Source organism: Lissotriton vulgaris, chromosome 6 (assembly GCF_964263255.1).
Source record: "Lissotriton vulgaris chromosome 6, aLisVul1.2, whole genome shotgun sequence".
Taxonomy (NCBI): Eukaryota; Metazoa; Chordata; class Amphibia; order Caudata; family Salamandridae; genus Lissotriton; species Lissotriton vulgaris.
The window spans coordinates 513858824-513878330 of NC_141694.1; the positions used below are offsets into that span (position 1 = coordinate 513858824).

Consider the following 19507-nt stretch of genomic DNA (forward strand, 5'->3'; position numbering starts at 1 on the left):
GAATTGATTGAGTGAAGTGCAATACCATATTTGGACATAAGATGGCAGTGTTGTACTGAAGATCTTCAAAATATAATCAAGTTTCAAAAATGCTGTGTGTATCAGCGATAATGTAGTAACTCGAAATTGTCAGCTAATACACAGATGCTGTGTGTATCAGCGTGTGTTTCTGCTTTATATTCTAATGAAGACAATGGCACACACAAAGCTGTGTGTATCAGCGTGATGGCTCCAAATTGATACAAATGAAGAATATAGCGTGTGCCCAAAACAGAAGCTGCTGCCCTCACCACAAATCAGTAACCAATGACAGTTCCTGTGCTGTCATAAAAATGACACGCGATGATTAATGCTGTGCGTGTCAGCGCAATAAAACACAAAGATATCTTCTCGCTTGCCGCTCCTGGATATGCGTATTAACATGAAAAGATGTTGGCACAAGTGAATAGTGAAAGCCCAATCCAAGATGGATGCTTTCAAAGCGTAGCAGGACATGCTGACGTTGATTAGATTATCCTGAAGCTAACAAAGCTTCATGTAGAACGTTCGACGTAGGATACGTTCTTCTTGACCGGGTAGTGAGGAGGAAGATTCTTCTACGTCGCAGCAATCGCGGAGTGCGGAGGGACGTTCTACTGCGTCATCATACTTCTGAAGAAGCCGATGAGTGAACACCTCCGATACTAACGATACTACCGGAGCATGGAGGTGCGGGAAAAAAGCAACCTCATGTAAGTTCTCCTTTGGTTCTTTTTTTTCCTTCCGTGTGAAAGTGTGGGCATCAACTCAAAACATGGGTAATTAGTTGAGATACGGCCAGAGACGTATTTCTCACTTGTTAAATTCAATTCAATTGATCTTTATTCCGGCACTACATGGCCATAAAAGATTTGCACAGCAAACACATTTCATTTATGAAATACATGTCAAACCCTATTTTTAAAACAACTGACAATTATGGCTAATAAAATCAATACAGTTTTAAAAAAGACAAGTATAAAACGTAGTAGCATACCTAGCTAGTGGAACATTTGGACAAGGAGCTGAAAAAGTTACCATAAAAATACACACAATCAAACCACTAAACAAATAAAACCAAGTGAACAAGTGGTATACAACTTTGTCCTTATAGCTTTAGGCCTTTTTTCCTGCGCACAAAGTGGGTAGAAAGCAAAAATCTGCTGACACTAAATACTATTGTTCGGGTTGTATCAGATTTGATCATTCTTAGTGCCATCTTACACTACCTTATTCCCAAAAGATTGCATAAAGGTTTGATCCACTTTCCTCTGGCCGACATATAGGCTGGGCAGAAGAAAAGGATCTGCTGGTCATCCTCCTTGAGATTACCCTCGCACATAGTACATGTTTCGCTGGTCGTTGGATCATCAACAACATTGCCCCTTCTAGACCAGCGTGCCAGGGTTGAGTTGGTCAAAAGGTTACCATATCTTAGTTTCATAAAACGGGTTTTAGCTAGCGGGGGCTCCACTTCATCTAGGAAATTCTCAAAAAGAGGCTCGTCCTTGAAGCTTAAAGTCCCACCACTATTTCCATTAGTCATTTGGTTATTAATAAAACCCCAAAAGGCCATTTTCACCATTTTTTTAGAGTTGTAAGGTAACCTTTCTGGATTCTCCCAAAATTGAGATAAACCTATCTTGGTTAACCACAATCTAACATGTTTTAGCCAAGCATTGGAATTCGATACATCCATACCCATTACCTCTTTTATCCCATTCCTATAGTCAAGCAATTCTGGTGTTTGCCAAAGTCTCACCCAGAACATTAGTGGCCGAACAATAGTGTGATGGTCGGTTCTTTTGACGTTTAGGTCCAACTGAAGTGGTATTAAAGGAGTGCCTTTTGGGGCCCTTACAAGGCTTCTCATGAATTTGTTCTCCAAAATTGTAAAAACATCCTTTGACATTGGCCCCCAAATCTCAGCACCATAAAGAGCTGCTGATTGAACTTTGAATTTAAATAGCTCTAATGCTGGTGACACAGCTTTGCTAATGCTTGCACCCTGCTTCCTTAGGATGGGTATAGTGTTCTGTGTAAAAATGTGCTTACTTTTCTCAATTTGGGGCCTCCACGTGAAATTAGAGTCAAGGGTAACCCCCAAGTAGAAAAAGTTTTGGACCGATTCCAATTTTTGCTGTTTAGTGTTAGGTAACCTTTTTGTGGTTTGATAGGGTTTAGGGCCATACATTTAATTTTTTTGGCATTAATTTCCAAACATTTCCTGTTACAATATTCACTAAATGAATGAAGTAGTGCCTGTAGGCCTTTCTTAGTTTGAGAAATTAAGATGGTATCGTCCGCGAATAATAACGCGGGTACCCTTTCCCCATTTAATTTTGGGGAGTCATTTTTACAACCCTGTGTGCAGGAATATCGTTCACAAAAAGGGAAAATAAAGTGGGGGCCAGGACGCAGCCTTGGCGAACGCCACGCTCAATAGGTATATTCTGGGTTAATTCCCCATTTGGGCCCCATCTCACTTTGGCAAAATTCTTGGCATGCAGCCCAATTATCTGAACTAACAGGCAGCTGGGTAGCCCTGCCATATGGAGGGACCTCCATAAAAGATCTTGTGGCACTAGATCGAAAGCTGCTCTAAGATCTACGAAAGCAAAGTATAAATGTCCCTTTTTAATGTGAACATATTTCCAATAAAGGCAACAAAATCTAAAAACTTGGTCGATGGTGCTCACTTTGTTCCTAAACCCAGCTTGAAACTTCGTGAGGACAGAGTTATCTTCCAACCACAAGTTTACATGAATTAAAATATGCCTAGAATATATTTTCTGGAGAATATCCATTAGGCTCATTGGTCGGTAATTTGAGGATTCCGACCGATCACCCTTTTTAAAAATTAAAACAATCTCAGTTCCCTGCCAACTTTCTGGAAGATCTACACTACAAGACAGCATATTACACAAATAATTTATATAAGGTGCCCATACCTTTAGATCATGCTTGTTGAGGTCCCCAGGAATTTTATCTAAGCCAGGTGCTTTACCATTTTTCACTGCATTAATGGCTGCTTCAGTTTCCTCTATTGTAAATTCCAGGTTAGCACTGGAAGGTGTGAACCATGGAGCCTCCTCACTAGTAACGTTAGTGGCTTCATCGTATTTTTTTTATAAGGTAGTAAAGTGATTAACCCACGTGATTTCGTCAAGGTAAACATCTTTAACAACTCTCCCTTCGTGGTTCCCATTGGCAACTAACCCCCAGAAGCCTATATTGTCCTTAGCCTTTGCATCTACCAGCATATCCGCCCAATTATCTTCCTCCCAAGATTTCCTTGAAACATCCTGCACCTGTTTATAAACTTTTCTTGCCAACCTAACATCGTCCAGAGATTTAGTTTTAATCGTCAACAAGAGGCTTTCCTTGCACTGCTTGCATGTCTTGCCATACCATGGCTTGCTATGGGACAGATTTTGCAATTTATGTTGGTTCTTTTTTGGCATTTTTGTGAGTCGGAGTTTCAGGGTTTTAAAAAGCTCATTGTGAAGTGCAATGAAGCGCCCAGGATTATCGGCCTGAGGTGGGGAACCTATGAAGGCCGAGAATGAACTTGCGAATTGTCGATAAATTTCTGCAAGGATGTCGCCATGCTCCAGTATATGAGACCACTTTAGGGCTCGTCTGTTGTTGCTAACGAAAATCTCGTCACGTGAACTGCTATGTGCATCAGTTATCTTTGCACTCCCGGCCCCCTTGACCAAGCATGCTTCTAGCTGTAAGTCCAAGGGACGATGATCGCTCTCTATCCTGTCCTTCACCTCTAAGTCGATCATGTGTTGCCAGATAGTCAAGGAAACAATTACAAAATCTAAATTGCTTTTGCAATTGTTCCTGAGGAATGTTGGCTTTTTGGAAGTATCCGACAGGAGACGTCCGTTACAAGCCCTAAGACCATGTTCCGCGGACAACTTCACTAATTGAACTGCCAGAACTGAACAATGTACAGGATCATTATTGTCCAACAAGGGAATGTTATTTGCCTGGTCTTCTTCATCAAAAACATCGCTCAGCCCTAGGATTGGTTTATAGTTGCAATTTAGGTCACCAGCTATGATAACAGCTTCTTTATCAACTATTTTACTTGAGAAGGAGTCCAGTTTTACCAAAGTTAGTGATTCCTTGGATACTGAAGCGGGTCTATTATAGACATTAATTAAATAGAGTATTTTCCCTTCGCTAGTTGTAATTTTTAATGCCAGTATGTCCAACAAGCTTGTGTCTATAACTTCTACCTGGATCCTCAAAATTACTTTGAGCCAGGTGATTAAACCGCCTGATGGCCTTCCCCTTACAGAGGGGATGGCACCAATTCCAAAAGATTTGTAGCCTACCCTATGAGGCGTATCGAGTGCCCATGATTCTTGAAGAAGGCAAAAATCACCAGAATCAATGTACTTTGCCCAATCGGGCTCCCTCAGGTTCTTTATTACACCAGCTATATTCCATGATAATAACTTCAGGATCTTATCATTACTGCTACTCGTGGGTGGTAGCTCCAAGTTTGGAGACCTGATATTTAAACCGATAACTCCCATAGATAACTCTCCCATAGAGTTCTGTCCTTCCCGGGGTTCAGTTCGCTCTCCCTGTATGGTGACACTATTTATATACCCTGGTTTGTGTGTTGATGGATCCTGTGGTCCGTCCCCCTTGGCACAAGCTGCCACAGCTACTCCTTCGCTGCTAGTAATACTAGGGACTTCTGTAAGTCCTTTCCTATGGTCATGATTGAGCATAGGACTCAACATACATGGTCTGCCTTTGGTGCTAGTTGTACAACCCATAATTGGCTTCAGTTAATCTACTTCTTCTAAGCAGCTAAATCTGTTAAAAGTTGGTACCCCTACCCATTGGTTTGGATTGCCCATGTCCCTGTCACGGATCCCACTCCGAGCATGATAATTGACCCTAGTCCAACTTCCGCCACCTTCAGTACGCGTCCTGGGTGGATAAAAAAATGAAAGTGGTCTGGTTTCAATTGCGGAGTTCCCTCCTTGAGAGTTCCATGAACATATATGGTGCACAGTTCGTGGGTCTTCAAAGGTAACTACCACACAATCACCAGTGGTTGATTTTCTTGAGGGGCCTATCCAAGGGACCCTTCGAACCATTAAGATTTTACTCTTTATGTGAGTAGGTAAGGGCCTATTTTCATTTAGCCAATAAGATACTTTATTTTTGAGTGTCCAAAAGGATTCTTAGTATTGGTTGCCTATCTCAGGGCCCCCTGTCAGGACAATTACATAGGGACTAACATCTGGTGGTAGATTGATATAACCTCCCCTCGGTTTTCTCTCTGTTTGATACCCTTTCTGATCCTGCTGGTTGGACTTAATAACATTAGTGCCCTGTACTGGGGTTTCTTTAACTGTTGCAACAGAACTTACTGAGTTCACCATAGTTGCATTTTTATTGTTCTCACTCGTTCCCTAGGTCAAAGGCTGGGGTGTGTTCGTATCTATTGCTGGTGCTATGAAGGAAGCACCCCCGGTTGGTTTAGATGGTAATCCAACTATACTGAGACTTGCCAGTGTTATAATTCTTTTTTCAACCTCTAGTAACTGGTTTTCTATGCGTGTCAATCTGGTTTTCAGTGGGGTAAGACGTTTTTTTTTTATTTCCCCCATGTTCTTTAGCAGGATTTCAGTCCCCTCATCAGCTGTCCCTGCTCTATTATCTCCCATCTCGTATATAACTAAAGAATCCTGTGATTCCTCTGGTATATCTAGATTAACAACGATTTGAGCATCATCCTCATCCTGCCCACTTGTACTGCCTGTGGAACAAATCCTATTACCTCCCCCTCTTTGTTCGCTATGTCCCTATTCCCCTGTGCTTTTGTAACTTTTACTTTTTTTCTAGCGTGAGCAGGAGCGGTCGGGCGTTTCCATTTCGATATGGCACCCTCCCGCCTCCCACGTAGTTGTCTTACGTTAGCCTCGTCTTCCTGGACCTCTAACTCTATGGTTTCGTTTGTAATATCGTCTACTGCAACTGGCCCTATAAGAACTATGGGATCATTCAGCAAATGCGTTGACACTTGTGTAAGGGTAGGTACCTGAGGATGTGAGCTAGGAGTGTGGTGCACGTCTGCTTGTGACACAATAAGAGTAGAACAATCAATGTGTTCTGGGGCTCTGGCAGATGCTATGTGACCCAAGGACGATCTTTTGGCCATTACAGGGTCCTGTGACATTCTTCTGGCCACTGCTAGATCCAGTGACACTCTTTGCTCCATTAAACTTATGTCCTGATCTATTACCGAGTTAGCTCTGGTAATAAAGTTGTCAAGGGTACCTGTTAGCTGTCCCCCCCCCCCTTTGCAGCCTTGCTCCTACTTTCACGAGTGGCCATCCTGAAAAACGCTTAATCTATAATAGTACACAGGCACTCGTAATCAATAGTTTAGTGTAGAGTACATACAGGTTTTAGTCCCACGACAATTTAAACACAAGAGGGGTGGCCCGGTCCGGTCTTGTTCGGTCTGGAACGGGCTAAAACGTGCACGCCCTTGGTCCAGGCTTCGCCCGGCACACGCCCGCGCACGTCCTGCGTGCGCGGGTAAGTCAGAGACTAAATAGGAGGAGTTGAAGGTGGAGGCGGGTAGAGGACCAGCTGCGGCAGGTCCAAGCCGCACTGCACGCTGGTCCTCGCAGTCCCGCTGGCCGTCTGTGGGTCGGTCTCAAGGCGAGGTTCGGCACTACCTCAGGTGTAGCAGGTAGAAACAGCACTCCCTCGTTGATGACTGCACGAGATGCGCCCGCGAAGCGGGGGCTGCAAAAAGTGGAATTAATTACAAGAGGAATGCTCCGCTGGTAAGGGTCCAGAGATTCACCAACACTCCCTCACTGCACAAAGCAAAATGCACCCAGAGTTGCAAGTCCAGCCAATGATTTTAACAGCAGGGAGGAGGCGGGAAGAGGACCAGCTGCGGCAGATCCGAGCCGCACTGCACGCTGGTCCTCACAGTCCCGCTGGCCGTCTGTGGGTCGGTCTCAAGGCGAGGTTCGGCACTGCCTCAGGTGTAGCAGGTAGAAACAGCACTCCCGCGTTGATGACTGCACGAGCTGCGCCCGCAAAGTGGGGGCCGCGAGAAGTGGAATTAATTACAAGAGGAATGCTCCACCGGTAAGGGTCCAGATATTCACCAACACTCCCTCCCCGCACAAAGCAAAATTCACCCAGAGTTGCAAGTCCAGCCAATGATTTTAACAGCAGGGAGGAGGCGGGAAGAGGACCAGCTGCGGCAGATCCAAGCCGCACTGCACGCTGGTCCTCGCAGTCCCGCTGGCCGTCTGTGGGTCGGTCTCAAGGCGAGGTTCGGCACTGCCTCAGGTGTAGCAGGTAGAAACCGCACTCCCTCGTTGATGACTGCACGAGCGGCGCCCGCGAAGCGGGGGCCGCTAGAAGTGGAATTAATTACAAGAGGAATGCTCCACCGGTAAGGGTCCAGAGATTCACCTAAACTCCCTCACCGCACAAAGCAGAATGCACCCGACGAATGAACACCTCTGATACTAACGATATTACCGGAGCATGGAGGTGCGGGAAAAAGCAACCTCATGTAAGTTCTCCTTCGGTTCTTTTTTTCCCTTCCGTGTGAAAGTGTGGGCATCAACTCAAAACGTGGGTAATTAGTTAAGATACGACCAGAGACGTATTTCACACTTGTTAAATGTATTTCGCGGCAAGTTGAGTGATACCAGTAAATTAAATGGTACCGGAAATTAAAGTAGGGGCACGGCTCTCTTAGTGAATAAAAAAAAATTACTCACAGTTGAATAAAAGTCAGGGTATCTCGGTAAACAGGATCGAAGAAAAGATGAGATGCAGCTTGAAGCATGAAGATAGTTGAAAGAGTGAGACAGGTGTATCCTGTCCTCCGTCGCCACTCAAAAGACGGATGGCAGACACCGATGTTATCTTCAATATGTATTTATTTCAGGGAGAAGAGAGCCGTCCCAACTAGCACAGCTACAGCACAGGTCCCCAACCGACAAGTACAGAACCCTACTGTCACAACACTCTAAATGACATCACATAGTGTACAAGGTTCTCTGCCAGTATGCTGGCATCATGACATCACCACACACTGTTTGTCATTTTATTAGGGGCTTGAACTAAGCCCGCTATGGTGGCCCCTGTGGACCCGTCCATAGCCCATAGACACCTGCCTGCTCCCGGAGACCTGGCCTGTCTTTTCCAGCACCCAATATCAAAAAGTTTCACAGTGTAGGCTGCTACAGCCTCCTCTGACCCCAGTGTTCTCCTGAATGTTTCACCGGGCAGAGAGTCAAGAAGGTTATCTACTCGTGGAAGAAACATCATCTCCTCAGCCAGCTCAGCATTGCGATAAAGAAATACTGCTTGCGTTCTGGGCCGATTTTCCCATTTATTGTGGGGTTTGGTGGCGTGCCTGCTGCCTTTATTTCCGGTATTGTATAGTAACAATGGGGTAACCCTGTGTCCCTCAGAACGTGGGTGAATATATAGAAAGCTACAATTGGTTCTGTCGGGTGAGAACAATTGCTTCGGATTTCAAGAGCTTAGTCATACAACAAACATTTATAGTAACAATGCATTAGTGCTAAGTTGGAACTAGAGGACAGAAAACATACAATTTTATGCTGCGTCATATGTATGTACTTGGAACATTGTTATGCCATGTACGATAAAGCTGTCAACATTTCACTTAATGACTGGGGTGACATTAAGTATAGTGAAAAACGACGGTGCTCAGTGACATAAGTGGAGTGAGTGTGGTTTATACATAAGTAAGACAAATTTATATATAGATTGTACAAAGGAGAAAAAGCTCAAAATGGCCAGTATGGAGGGTGAACTAATGTCTCTGGTAAATTGAACGGTTGCTTGTTAATTCAGAACCAGATGACCTGGAAAAACTGAACCAATAACAACATCGACCTTTCAACCCTGAAGTAGGCCTTTTTTAGGAAAGCGTCATGGCAGGTCTTCTTCAGGACATGGTGAAGGAAGTGGGAAGACAGCGTATTCTAGGATGAAAAGATTTCGCACGGTCGGTAATCTGAATCATTCAGGAAGACTCCAAACTGTGAGCTCTCAAAATGAATTTGGAGGAGGACATTGTTATCTGAATCTGTTTGAATTACGTGTTAAATCATATAGGTGGGGCCCCTGTGTAGGCCATTGCGCACAGCAGGGTAACTATTGAATTGGTCCTCTGTGCCCTAACCATACAATCCAGAATAAATCCTGAGATAGTGGTGCTCCTATGTCGCATCCGGAGCAGTCTCAGGGATAACGCGCCCAGACAGTCCAGGATAGGTAAGAAGCAGCTAGGTTTGCAATAAGATGCACTATGTATGTATGTATGAATGTATTGCACACTTGTATAGCGCTACTATCACCCAGAGGGTATCCTGGAGCTTTGACTCTACCTGACCAGATACACAATCACAGAATTACACTACCCTGGGAAAGAGGTAAGTCTTCAGGCCTTTTTTAAAAGATGGAAATTCCCCCAGGCTCCTCAAGAATAGGGGGAGAGAATTCCAAAGTTTTGCAGCAGCATATCCAAAAGAACGACCACCCATCCGTAATCTCTGGACTCTAGGAACTGCTACCAAACATGCCGTAGAGGAGCGTAAAGGCCTGGCTGTGCGGTGCCAGGAGAAAAGATTCTGCAACAGGACTGGTCCCTGATCATGCAAGGCCTTAAAGACCAGGCAAGAGGCCTTGAAGTGAATACGCTGCAAGACAAGTAACCAGTGAAGGTCTTTTAGCGCCAAAGAGGAAGAAGCAGCACGCGGCCTAGACAAAGCAAGCTTAGCTGCCATGTTTTTTACTCGCTGTAGCTTACTAATCAAAGTGCCAGGTGCACCCAAAAGCAGTGCGTTGCAGTAATCCAACCTGCTGAGAATAATACCACGCACTACCTCTGGCCTCACCTGAACTGGAAGCATAGGAAGAATCTTACGCAAGGTGCGAAGCAACATCATGCAAGTGGCGATGGTTTTATTGACAAAAGCATCCAGTTGTAAATTGAGGCTGAACATGACCCCCAGGTTGCGAGCAGACTCCGCCTCCACCACAGTACCAAAAGAAGAAGATGGCCAAAAGTTCTCCGGCAGAGTGCGTGGGATACGGTCAGATGAGCAATACAGCACCTCCGTCTTGGAGCCATTAAACTGAAGGGAGTTGTGTCTCAACCAGTCTGCAGTAGCTGACACGCAGCGATGAAAAGTTTCTTTGGACACTGCATCTATGCTTTCAAGGGAACAGATAAGCTGAGTGTCGTCAGCTTAATTGATCACCGAGATGCCAAAGGACTTAATCAGGCTGATCAGCGGGCGGAGGTACAAGTTAAATAAAATAGGGCTGATCGCTACCCCCTGAGGCACACCCTGCCCTACTCTTCTAATGCCAGATCTAAAAGGCGGCAAAGCCACCACTTGATGTCTGTTCTGGAGATAAGAGACAAGCCAGTCTCGTGCCAACCCCGCCACCCCAATCTCCTCCAGCCTGCCGATAAGAGTGGTGTGGCTCACCGTGTTGAACGCGGCAGACATGTCGAGCAGCACTAAAAAGGCTGCCCGACCAATGTCGACCCGCGAGCGAGGGTCATCCAGCACGACCACCAGCGCCGACTCCGTGCCATGCACTGGCCGGAAGCCGAACTGGGCCACATCCAAACAGGTGTTAGATTCCAGAAAGCTGGAGAGAGACCGGGTGACGAGTTTCTCCATGATTTTGACAGGAAAGGGAAGCAGCGAGATTGGCCGATAGTACGCCAGACAGATAGGATCAAGTGTAGGCTTCTTTAAAAGAGGGGAAACCACTGCCAGCTTCCAACACTCCAGAACCGTGGTGGTACTGAAAGACTGGTTGCAGATGGAATAAAGAGGGTGAAAAAGTTCCTCCTGAAAGAATTTCCAGAATTTATGGGGCTGCGGATCCAACGGAGAGCCTGAGGACACACCATTTGCCAGCTTGCAAAAGTCGACAAACGGGGGAATCATAAAGCTGTCCAGCCGTAGTTGACCAATCGATCCTCCTAAATCACCTGTGATGGGAATAGGTGTCGGAGCTGCCAAAGACTGTGAGCAGGGAGAACCTGAGCTGGAAAGTCCACTTAAAATGTTAGCGATCTTATACTCAAAAGCTGCTGCCAAGGAATCACATAGGGACTGAGAGGATGTTGTTCGTGGCACATGCGGGGCGGGAAAGATCATTGACGATTTAAAAAGAGTCTGCGACTTTTTAGATGCCTGCATCACTATATCCTCAAGATATTTGGCTTTAGCATTCCTAATCTGAGCTTTGTACACCAGCAGTGATTGTTTATAAAGAGTTTTAGCAGACTCTAAATAGTACTTTCTCCAGGCCCTTTCTGCCTGTTTACACCGTAGCTTCCATTGGAGAAGGTCGTTAGAATACCACGGCATAGCAGGCCTGTGCCTATCTCTCGATTTCTGTAAAGGAACAACTTTATCCAGAGAGTTAGTAATTTGCTGGCACAGACTTGAATAGCTCTCCTCCACATTTCCCTTCAAGGAGAAACCACCGGGAAGTAGGGTAGGTGGACCAGTGCTATTCAAAAGTCTGGACCATTGCCTACTAGATTTAGTAGGCCCCGGGCCCCTATGGACTACTATGGACTACTCTGACTCCTTAGGGTGAGCCATGGCTTATTCAGTTGCACTTCCCCTTCATGCCTGGCTTCGCAACTCTGGATTTTCTGAAGCAGTCCAAGCCACTTTGGAGTACATGCTTTTTGATGGAGTCCGCCTGTTCGGCACACATGCCGAAGCTGCCTTGCGGTGGTTTAGGGACAGTCCGGGTGGAACGGACTCTTAATTATGTTCTTTACTGTATATCATCTTACTCCTTAGCTCCCCACTTGCACAGGTAGTAAGGGAGACATTCATACTTGATTCTTTCTAAAGATGAGGCAATATCAGAGTGGGGTTCTATAGCTTCGTCCTGTTGAGAGCAAGTTCCAGCCTCCCTCCCATGGCCTTCCCTTTCAGTTTTTTCCTTTTGGGTTCAAAGGAATCATCCCACCTTCTGGTGTTATCCAGTCAGGTGATTCTGCCTTGTGGAGATATTATTTTATAAGTCTGCCAAAACAGGTTTTTAGCTCCTGCTACATGGGCAGTATTTTCTTTGTTGCCCTAAGTGGGTTTTACATCTGATGGAACAGAGTTTTTCTTTTTGTCTGGAGATGAGCTTCATGCTGAACAGATAGGTACCTATATGGTAATTTGTTCCCCGCTCTATGTGGAGAATCTTCTGTATGCCTTATGGGCATTATCTGATATGATTGTTACTTTTCATTTCCCTTATAGGGAGCTTAGAATTTTCCCTCCCTGGGAACCCTTGTACATGACCTACCACTTTGCATGAGAACTTCCTCAAGGTAACTATTGTTTCTGTTTGCCTCAATCCATGGATCATTACCTCTTCTTCTGCTTTGGTGGTGTTCTTCTCCTGAGAGGCTTTTTATTTCCCAACTGGGCAGTGGGACAAGAGGTAAAGCCCATGACCTGTAATACATCATCCGCTACTGGTCTAGCCAGTGTTCCCAGCTATGGCATTCCTTTATCGCTGTGTCCTTTACTTTATAAGTGAGCTCCTTTAGCTCTATCGCAGCAGGATGGGCTCTTGGCACTGGTCTCTCAGGTATCTGTGGTACATGAGTTCATATTCCTTCTTGTGTTCTCTATGGAAAGGAATTGTCCTTCATTATGGTCCCCTGCTGGTCTTCCTTGTTTGTGGCATCCTGCCTACATTCAGAATATGTGCAGGCCATGCTCTAGACTCTGTTCTCTTGTACTGCCGATTTCATTACCCTTCAACTTCCTTTTCTCTGCAAGGGATGGGTGATACTTATTTATTGCTTTCGGGCAAGTCCTTCTACCTTTGATGACACAGACACCTATTACAAGTGCTCATTCATCACCTGTGGCATCAAGGTGCCTAAATATTTATTCTGAAGGCACCGTCATGGAGCCTTCTCCTGTATTGGTGGCGATCTTCTAACTTAAAGTGGTTTCCTTGTTGCTTGCGCACGTTCATTGCACATTATAGTTCAGTTTTTCTTGGAATTAGATTGCATTGGGGATTGGTTGTTCCCCTTGGACGTAGTCTTCCTGGCGGTTCCTTACACTCTGTACTACAGGGTGTCATGATGTGTCTAGCCCTGTGGGGTTAGTTATTTTGCGTCTGCTTTATTACTGGTGTTCTTTTCTTCATAAGGGAATACCCCTTTCTTGCCGTGTTCTTCCCTTCCATCAAGAGGTGGTTCAGTTTTATTCCTCCATATACATTAGTATAATAAAGGCAGTAGGTGTGCTTTGCTTTTTCCTTCCTGTACATTGATTTCCTCTGTTTCCTGTGGGAAAATGTTTTCCTATACTCAACACTTGCTGCTCTTCTATAGGTACTTCTTCTTTCGTGGGTTGCTGTCCTTAGAGAACTGTGTATTTTACCTTTCGATACAGTCTTCATCCAGGTCCTGCTCTGTCTGATATAACTTTCAATTGGATGTTCACTCTCAATACCTGTTCTACGCCTTCCATTAGTTTGCCTCTAATTCACCTGACATTCTTGCAGGTCCACGTTGTTGCCTGCTCTTCTTTTTTCTATGCCAGCAAGGTTTTTTTCCACCTGCTCTCTTCTTTCAAGCTTCTGATATCAGCAGCCTCATTGTGGGCTGTTTAGTCAGATAGCATTGTTTTAAATAATCCTACAGTCATTCCTTTTGCTGGGGCGTGTTATGTCCTTCACTTTGTCCATCTTCTTATATATAGCATCTTCGTATTATGTTGCTTGTTACTCAGCATGGTCCCAATCTATATTTCAGACATCCTAGTGGTATAGCTTCTGTCTTTGGCTGATATATATGTAAATCTAGCATGCGTATATGCTTCTGTACGTGCTCCTTTCCTGGTCGTTACTTATGTACTTGTTTTTCTTTTTCTTCTCTAAGAGTTCAGCCTTTTAGGTGATACCAGTGGTGTTCACTTGTCTCTGGGAGTTTTTTTCTCAATACACGAGTTGGTTCTATACCAATAGTTGTTGCTGTGCCTTCACAATATTTATGTTACAGCATTGGTCAGTGCTTTCTCCATCCTGAATAGTATCTGGGATCCCGATTGTCTGTATTTCTCTGAGCAGGTTTGGCACTAATATTAGTTTTCTCATGGCAAGTAGCTATAGCTCAGTGTCATTAGCTGTTGCCTCTGGTTCTCCAAACCCCGGCCAACCATAGGTTCGTATTCCACCATAGGAGATGCGTAGTCTTTTTGTTTATAGTGCCTGTTGTCTTCCAACACATTTTTGTTTCCCTGCAATGGGTAACGCTATACCCATGCCTTTCGATGGCTTTCTGACTTCAATTACAAGTGGTTTTTACCACAGTTCTTATGGTGACACGTATGACCTTCCTCACCTACTTTACTCAGACTGTATGGTCTCGTCTTTCGTATTCTAGACCGGCTAGTTCTATTCAGGGACTCTTAGTAGGATCAGTTTGCAGCTCCTTCTCCTGGAATGGTATTGCTCTGACATCTAAGTCAAAGGTAAGGAATCTGTTGCTAGATGTCTCTATCAGATAAATAAGTACTTACCTTCGGTATCACTTTATCTGGTAGAGACAGGATATACCTGCAGATTTCTTACCGACCCTCCCATCCTCCCCGTTTCTGCAAACTGGTTTCTTTTTCCCTAAAAGGTCCCTTTCTTTGCATTGATTGCATTTCATTAGGAGTTCATAATTACTTGACACAAAGATGTCTCCTTTTTTGGCACACTGTTTCCATGGGCAGTTTATAAAAGTGGCTCTGCTTTTTTGGTCTAGAAAATTGTCACAGGAGAAACTGACGTCTGCATCGGGGTGGGCTTATATGGACTCGGTCGACGTCCTAGCCAGTGGGCGTTACCGAAGGTGAGTAACGTGTTCTTTAGGAATTCACAAAGTAAGTGTGGAGTTTTACGACTCTGCACTCCCTATACTTATGTGAGCGGAGTTCTCCGCACCTGGACACTCCGCAATTGGGGAAGAGAACTCTGCACACACAAGTATAGGGAGTGTGGAGTCGTAAAACTCTGCTCGTAGTTTGTGAATACCTAAAGGTAATATTAAACTTATACAAAGTGTACATTTACATTTGTGAATCAGGCCTGCAATTTCTAGCACATAGTTTTTGTATAATGTTTGGACCACTCATTTACCTAGTCTTCTAAGGGCTTTATAAGAAAGACTGTCTTAGCTTAGTGGCTAGCATTTCTAAACACCGTGATTAGTTCATTTTCGGATTGACATAAAATTAATGTAATTCGAAAATAAGCTTTTAAAGTCGATTCAGAAACGTTCTAGGTAGGAAGTACACTTCAGAAAAAAATCACTATATTCACTCCACTGCCATACTTTCGAGTATGCAATGTTAGCTCTTCCATTAAGTTCATCCATGGATAGTGATGAGGAAGCACAACATGAATTTGTTTACTTGTTAAACAAAATAGTTTTATTTTGTTACTTAACCTGGCATTTGGATTGTACTGAACATTTTTAAATCTTTTAGCCAGCACGTGTTTCGTCGCAAAGGGTGTCCCGCCCTACGAATTCATAAGGGCTGTAAATTGTCAAAAACGCATACTTCACTCCTTATCTCTTGGTTGGGATTCGTGACCCAGAGTATCTCTTGTCCACCCTGCATATGTGGTATATTCGAATATATATTTTGCTGAGGGATACCGCATATGCAAGGCGGCCAAGAGAGGTGATTGTACGTACCCTGGAAGTGGATCGTTTATTCAATTGAATGGATTGGTGTTACTAGTTGGATTATATACTTTGGGTCAGGAATTCCATTCAAGAGATAAGCAGTGAAGTATACATTTTTTGGACAATTTACAGTCCTGATGTACTCATAGGGTGGGACTCCTTTGCAACGAAACTCATGTTGGCTAAAAGAGAGTGATCGGAAGGCTGACAATAAAACCACTATGGAACACCTGACGCTTAAATTATTGCATATTGAACTGTCATTGGAATCTTTTGCCTGTGCTTGAGGCTGGGTTACTATTTATTCAGTCATTTTGTTGACCTTAGAAATTTGGGTGAATTCACCCCCCTTGAGAATACTGCAGCACGTTATTTGATGGTGAGCGCTAGGTTTCTATTAGTCATGCATTTTGAAAGATCTTTACATCTTTTGTTGTATTATTTATATAGTGGTGTACATGTTTAAAAAAAAGAATTTATTTTGTTGCGAAGATTGCTAGCACGTTTTCTTTGTTAACCATGTGATGTAATTTGCCTTTCCTTCTAATCCTCTTGCAGACAACAATAATGACCAGGGAACAGATACAGAAGGAACATGATTCTTTGGTTAGAAGTTCAGAACAACTTCTTAGTTCCCTACAGAAAAAGAAACAACAGGAGGAGGAAGCAGAAAGACTAAAGCGCATTCAGGAGGAAATGGAAAGAGAAAGGAAAAGACGTGAAGAAGAGGAGGCAATTCGCAAGAAGGAAGAAGACGAGAGGCGGCTGTGAGTGATGAATAACGATGAACGAATGTAATGCAATGACTGAAATATGTGTCGCAGATATTGCTCTTCTTACAGTACGAAATATTTTTTCTTGTTTATCTTCTCGATTGATTTCTCTTCATCAGCAAAGCTGAGATTGAAGTAAAGCGAAAGCAGGAGGAAGAACAAAGGAAAAAAAGGGAAGAGGAAGAAAAGCGGATGCAGGTTAGTTTTCAACAGAAATTACTTTTTGCTACTCTTAATTCATGGTTTAGTCTGTAAATTTAGACTTTGTTCTTACCACATTCACCCCAAAAATCCAATCAACTCAGATTTATATATAACATTTGACAGTTCGACTTCTGAATAGTGTGTGCCCTACATTTGGTCACTAGGAGGAAATGTCCTTCTTTGGGGTTTAAAGAGATGAGATAGTGAGGGTGTATGTATATGGGGAAATGTTTATTTTTGTTTGGAGGTGTTTGTGTTTGTTTAAGAGAGAGCAAAATGAGGGAGGAGATTTCTGTTTATGCTTTCCCATAAGAAACTTGTGTTGGCTTTTGACAGGGATCAGGACGAAGCATGGCTCTTGTTCTATAAACAACCCTTTCTCATAACATTAGGATCAGCAGGAACTGTGTAAAATGATGCTGTTGCCTCTAACCCTCTGAAAAAACCCAGTTGCCACCGAGACTGTTGACAGAGAGGGCTAGTACATGATGACCCCATAGCCCAAGACCAATTACATATATAGGTACATAAAGAATGGCAAGATGGCCATGGTGAATGGAAAGATAACCTTGGTGAATTTGAAGCAATACATGGAGAGACAAAATTAAGGCATGTAGGGGAGCAAGTGGCTGTAGGGAAAACTGGCTAAACATGAATGTTATGATATATTGAATGGTTTCCAGAATAAAGAATACAACTAGCTATTGAAAAGGAACCAATGTGTTGGATAGCATTAGTAATCCCTCTCTTTCAATGTTGTTACTTTTTTGTGGTATAATGTGCATACAGAAAACAATTGTTCACATCTATAGAGAACTGAAATATGTTTCATCATTTATTTATACTATGTTGACTCTAGCTACTTGCACATTGCAGGCCCAGTGGAAAGTTAATGGCTAGGCCTCATCATTTTGTAACATTGCTTATGAACTCTGCCCTCGCGCAAGAAGCGCCTGTGATTTAAGACTAATGCACAATCCATTCCGCAATGCATGTTTAACCAATAATAGTTGAACTTCAAGTCAGTTGCCCTTTTGCAAAGAAGTCTCACAAATAAATTGGATACCTTTCTGCACCGTTTCCTGTTGAACTGCACCTGTGTCTTGCTTTGGAGGACTGACACGGCGCTTTGTGTTGCTGCTGAAGCGCATTTGTAAAGCGCTACTTTCCGCCGGACCCGCTTCGCGGGTCCCGCTTCACCGGAGGGGCTTCCTGCTGTGACTGTCATCTGAGGACTGGGGGCTCGAGGCAAGTAGGGCTGCGAGCGGGCAGACTGCTGGACTCCAACTCCCAAGAGTCCCAGCAGCTGCCTCACCGATCTCACCTGGTGACGCTCTCCCTCAAGGCCACGCCCCCTTCTATCCAGCAAAAGGCGCCGGATTTCCATCTACTGCGGATACCTTTCTGCACCGTTTCCTGTTGAACTGCACCTGTGTCTTGCTTTGGAGGACTGACACGGCGCTTTGTGTTGCTGCTGAAGCGCATTTGTAAAGCGCTACTTTCCGCCGGACCCGCTTCGCGGGTCCCGCTTCACCGGAGGGGCTTCCTGCTGTGACTGTCATCTGAGGACTGGGGGCTCGAGGCAAGTAGGGCTGCGAGCGGGCAGACTGCTGGACTCCAACTCCCAAGAGTCCCAGCAGCTGCCTCACCGATTTCACCTGGTGACGCTCTCCCTCAAGGCCACGCCCCCTTCTATCCAGCAAAAGGCGCCGGATTTCCATCTACTGCGGATACCTTTCTGCACCGTTTCCTGTTGAACTGCACCTGTGTCTTGCTTTGGAGGACTGACACGGCGCTTTGTGTTGCTGCTGAAGCGCATTTGTAAAGCGCTACTTTCCGCCGGACCCGCTTCGCGGGTCCCGCTTCACCGGAGGGGCTTCCTGCTGTGACTGTCATCTGAGGACTGGGGGCTCGAGGCAAGTAGGGCTGCGAGCGGGCAGACTGCTGGACTCCAACTCCCAAGAGTCCCAGCAGCTGCCTCACCGATCTCACCTGGTGACGCTCTCCCTCAAGGCCACGCCCCCTTCTATCCAGCAAAAGGCGCCGGATTTCCATCTACTGCGGATACCTTTCTGCACCGTTTCCTGTTGAACTGCACCTGTGTCTTGCTTTGGAGGACTGACACGGCACTTTGTGTTGCTGCTGAAGCGCATTTGTAAAGCGCTACTTTCCGCCGGAGGGGCTTCCTGCTGTGACTGTCATCTGAGGACTGGGGGCTCGAGGCAAGTAGGGCTGCGAGCGGGCAGACTGCTGGACTCCAACTCCCAAGAGTCCCAGCAGCTGCCTCACCGATCTCACCTGGTGACGCTCTCCCTCAAGGCCACACCCCCTTCTATCCAGCAAAAGGCGCCGGATTTCCATCTACTGCGGATACCTTTCTGCACCGTTTCCTGTTGAACTGCACCTGTGTCTTGCTTTGGAGGACTGACACGGCGCTTTGTGTTGCTGCTGAAGCGCATTTGTAAAGCGCTACTTTCCGCCGGACCCGCTTCGCGGGTCCCGCTTCACCGGAGGGGCTTCCTGCTGTGACTGTCATCTGAGGACTGGGGGCTCGAGGCAAGTAGGGCTGCGAGCGGGCAGACTGCTGGACTCCAACTCCCAAGAGTCCCAGCAGCTGCCTCACCGATCTCACCTGGTGACGCTCTCCCTCAAGGCCACGCCCCCTCCTATGGGCAGTCAATAAATAGAGTACCAGTACACCGCTGCGCGGGAGCGCGCGGGT

The 19507-nt window shown here is 45.1% G+C and overlaps 1 protein-coding gene across 7 annotated transcripts in view; it reads left to right on the forward strand.

The window, feature by feature from the left end:
* Positions 1-19507, forward strand: part of MYO6 (myosin VI) — a 924144-nt gene that overhangs the window by 728064 nt on the left and 176573 nt on the right. For all 7 annotated transcript variants that reach the window (XM_086926522.1, XM_086926523.1, XM_086926525.1 and 4 more), the window contains exons 26-27: positions 16367-16575; positions 16701-16779. In XM_086926522.1, coding sequence (XP_086782648.1) covers positions 16367-16575; positions 16701-16779 — 288 coding nt within the window. The remainder of the gene's footprint in view (positions 1-16366; positions 16576-16700; positions 16780-19507) is intronic.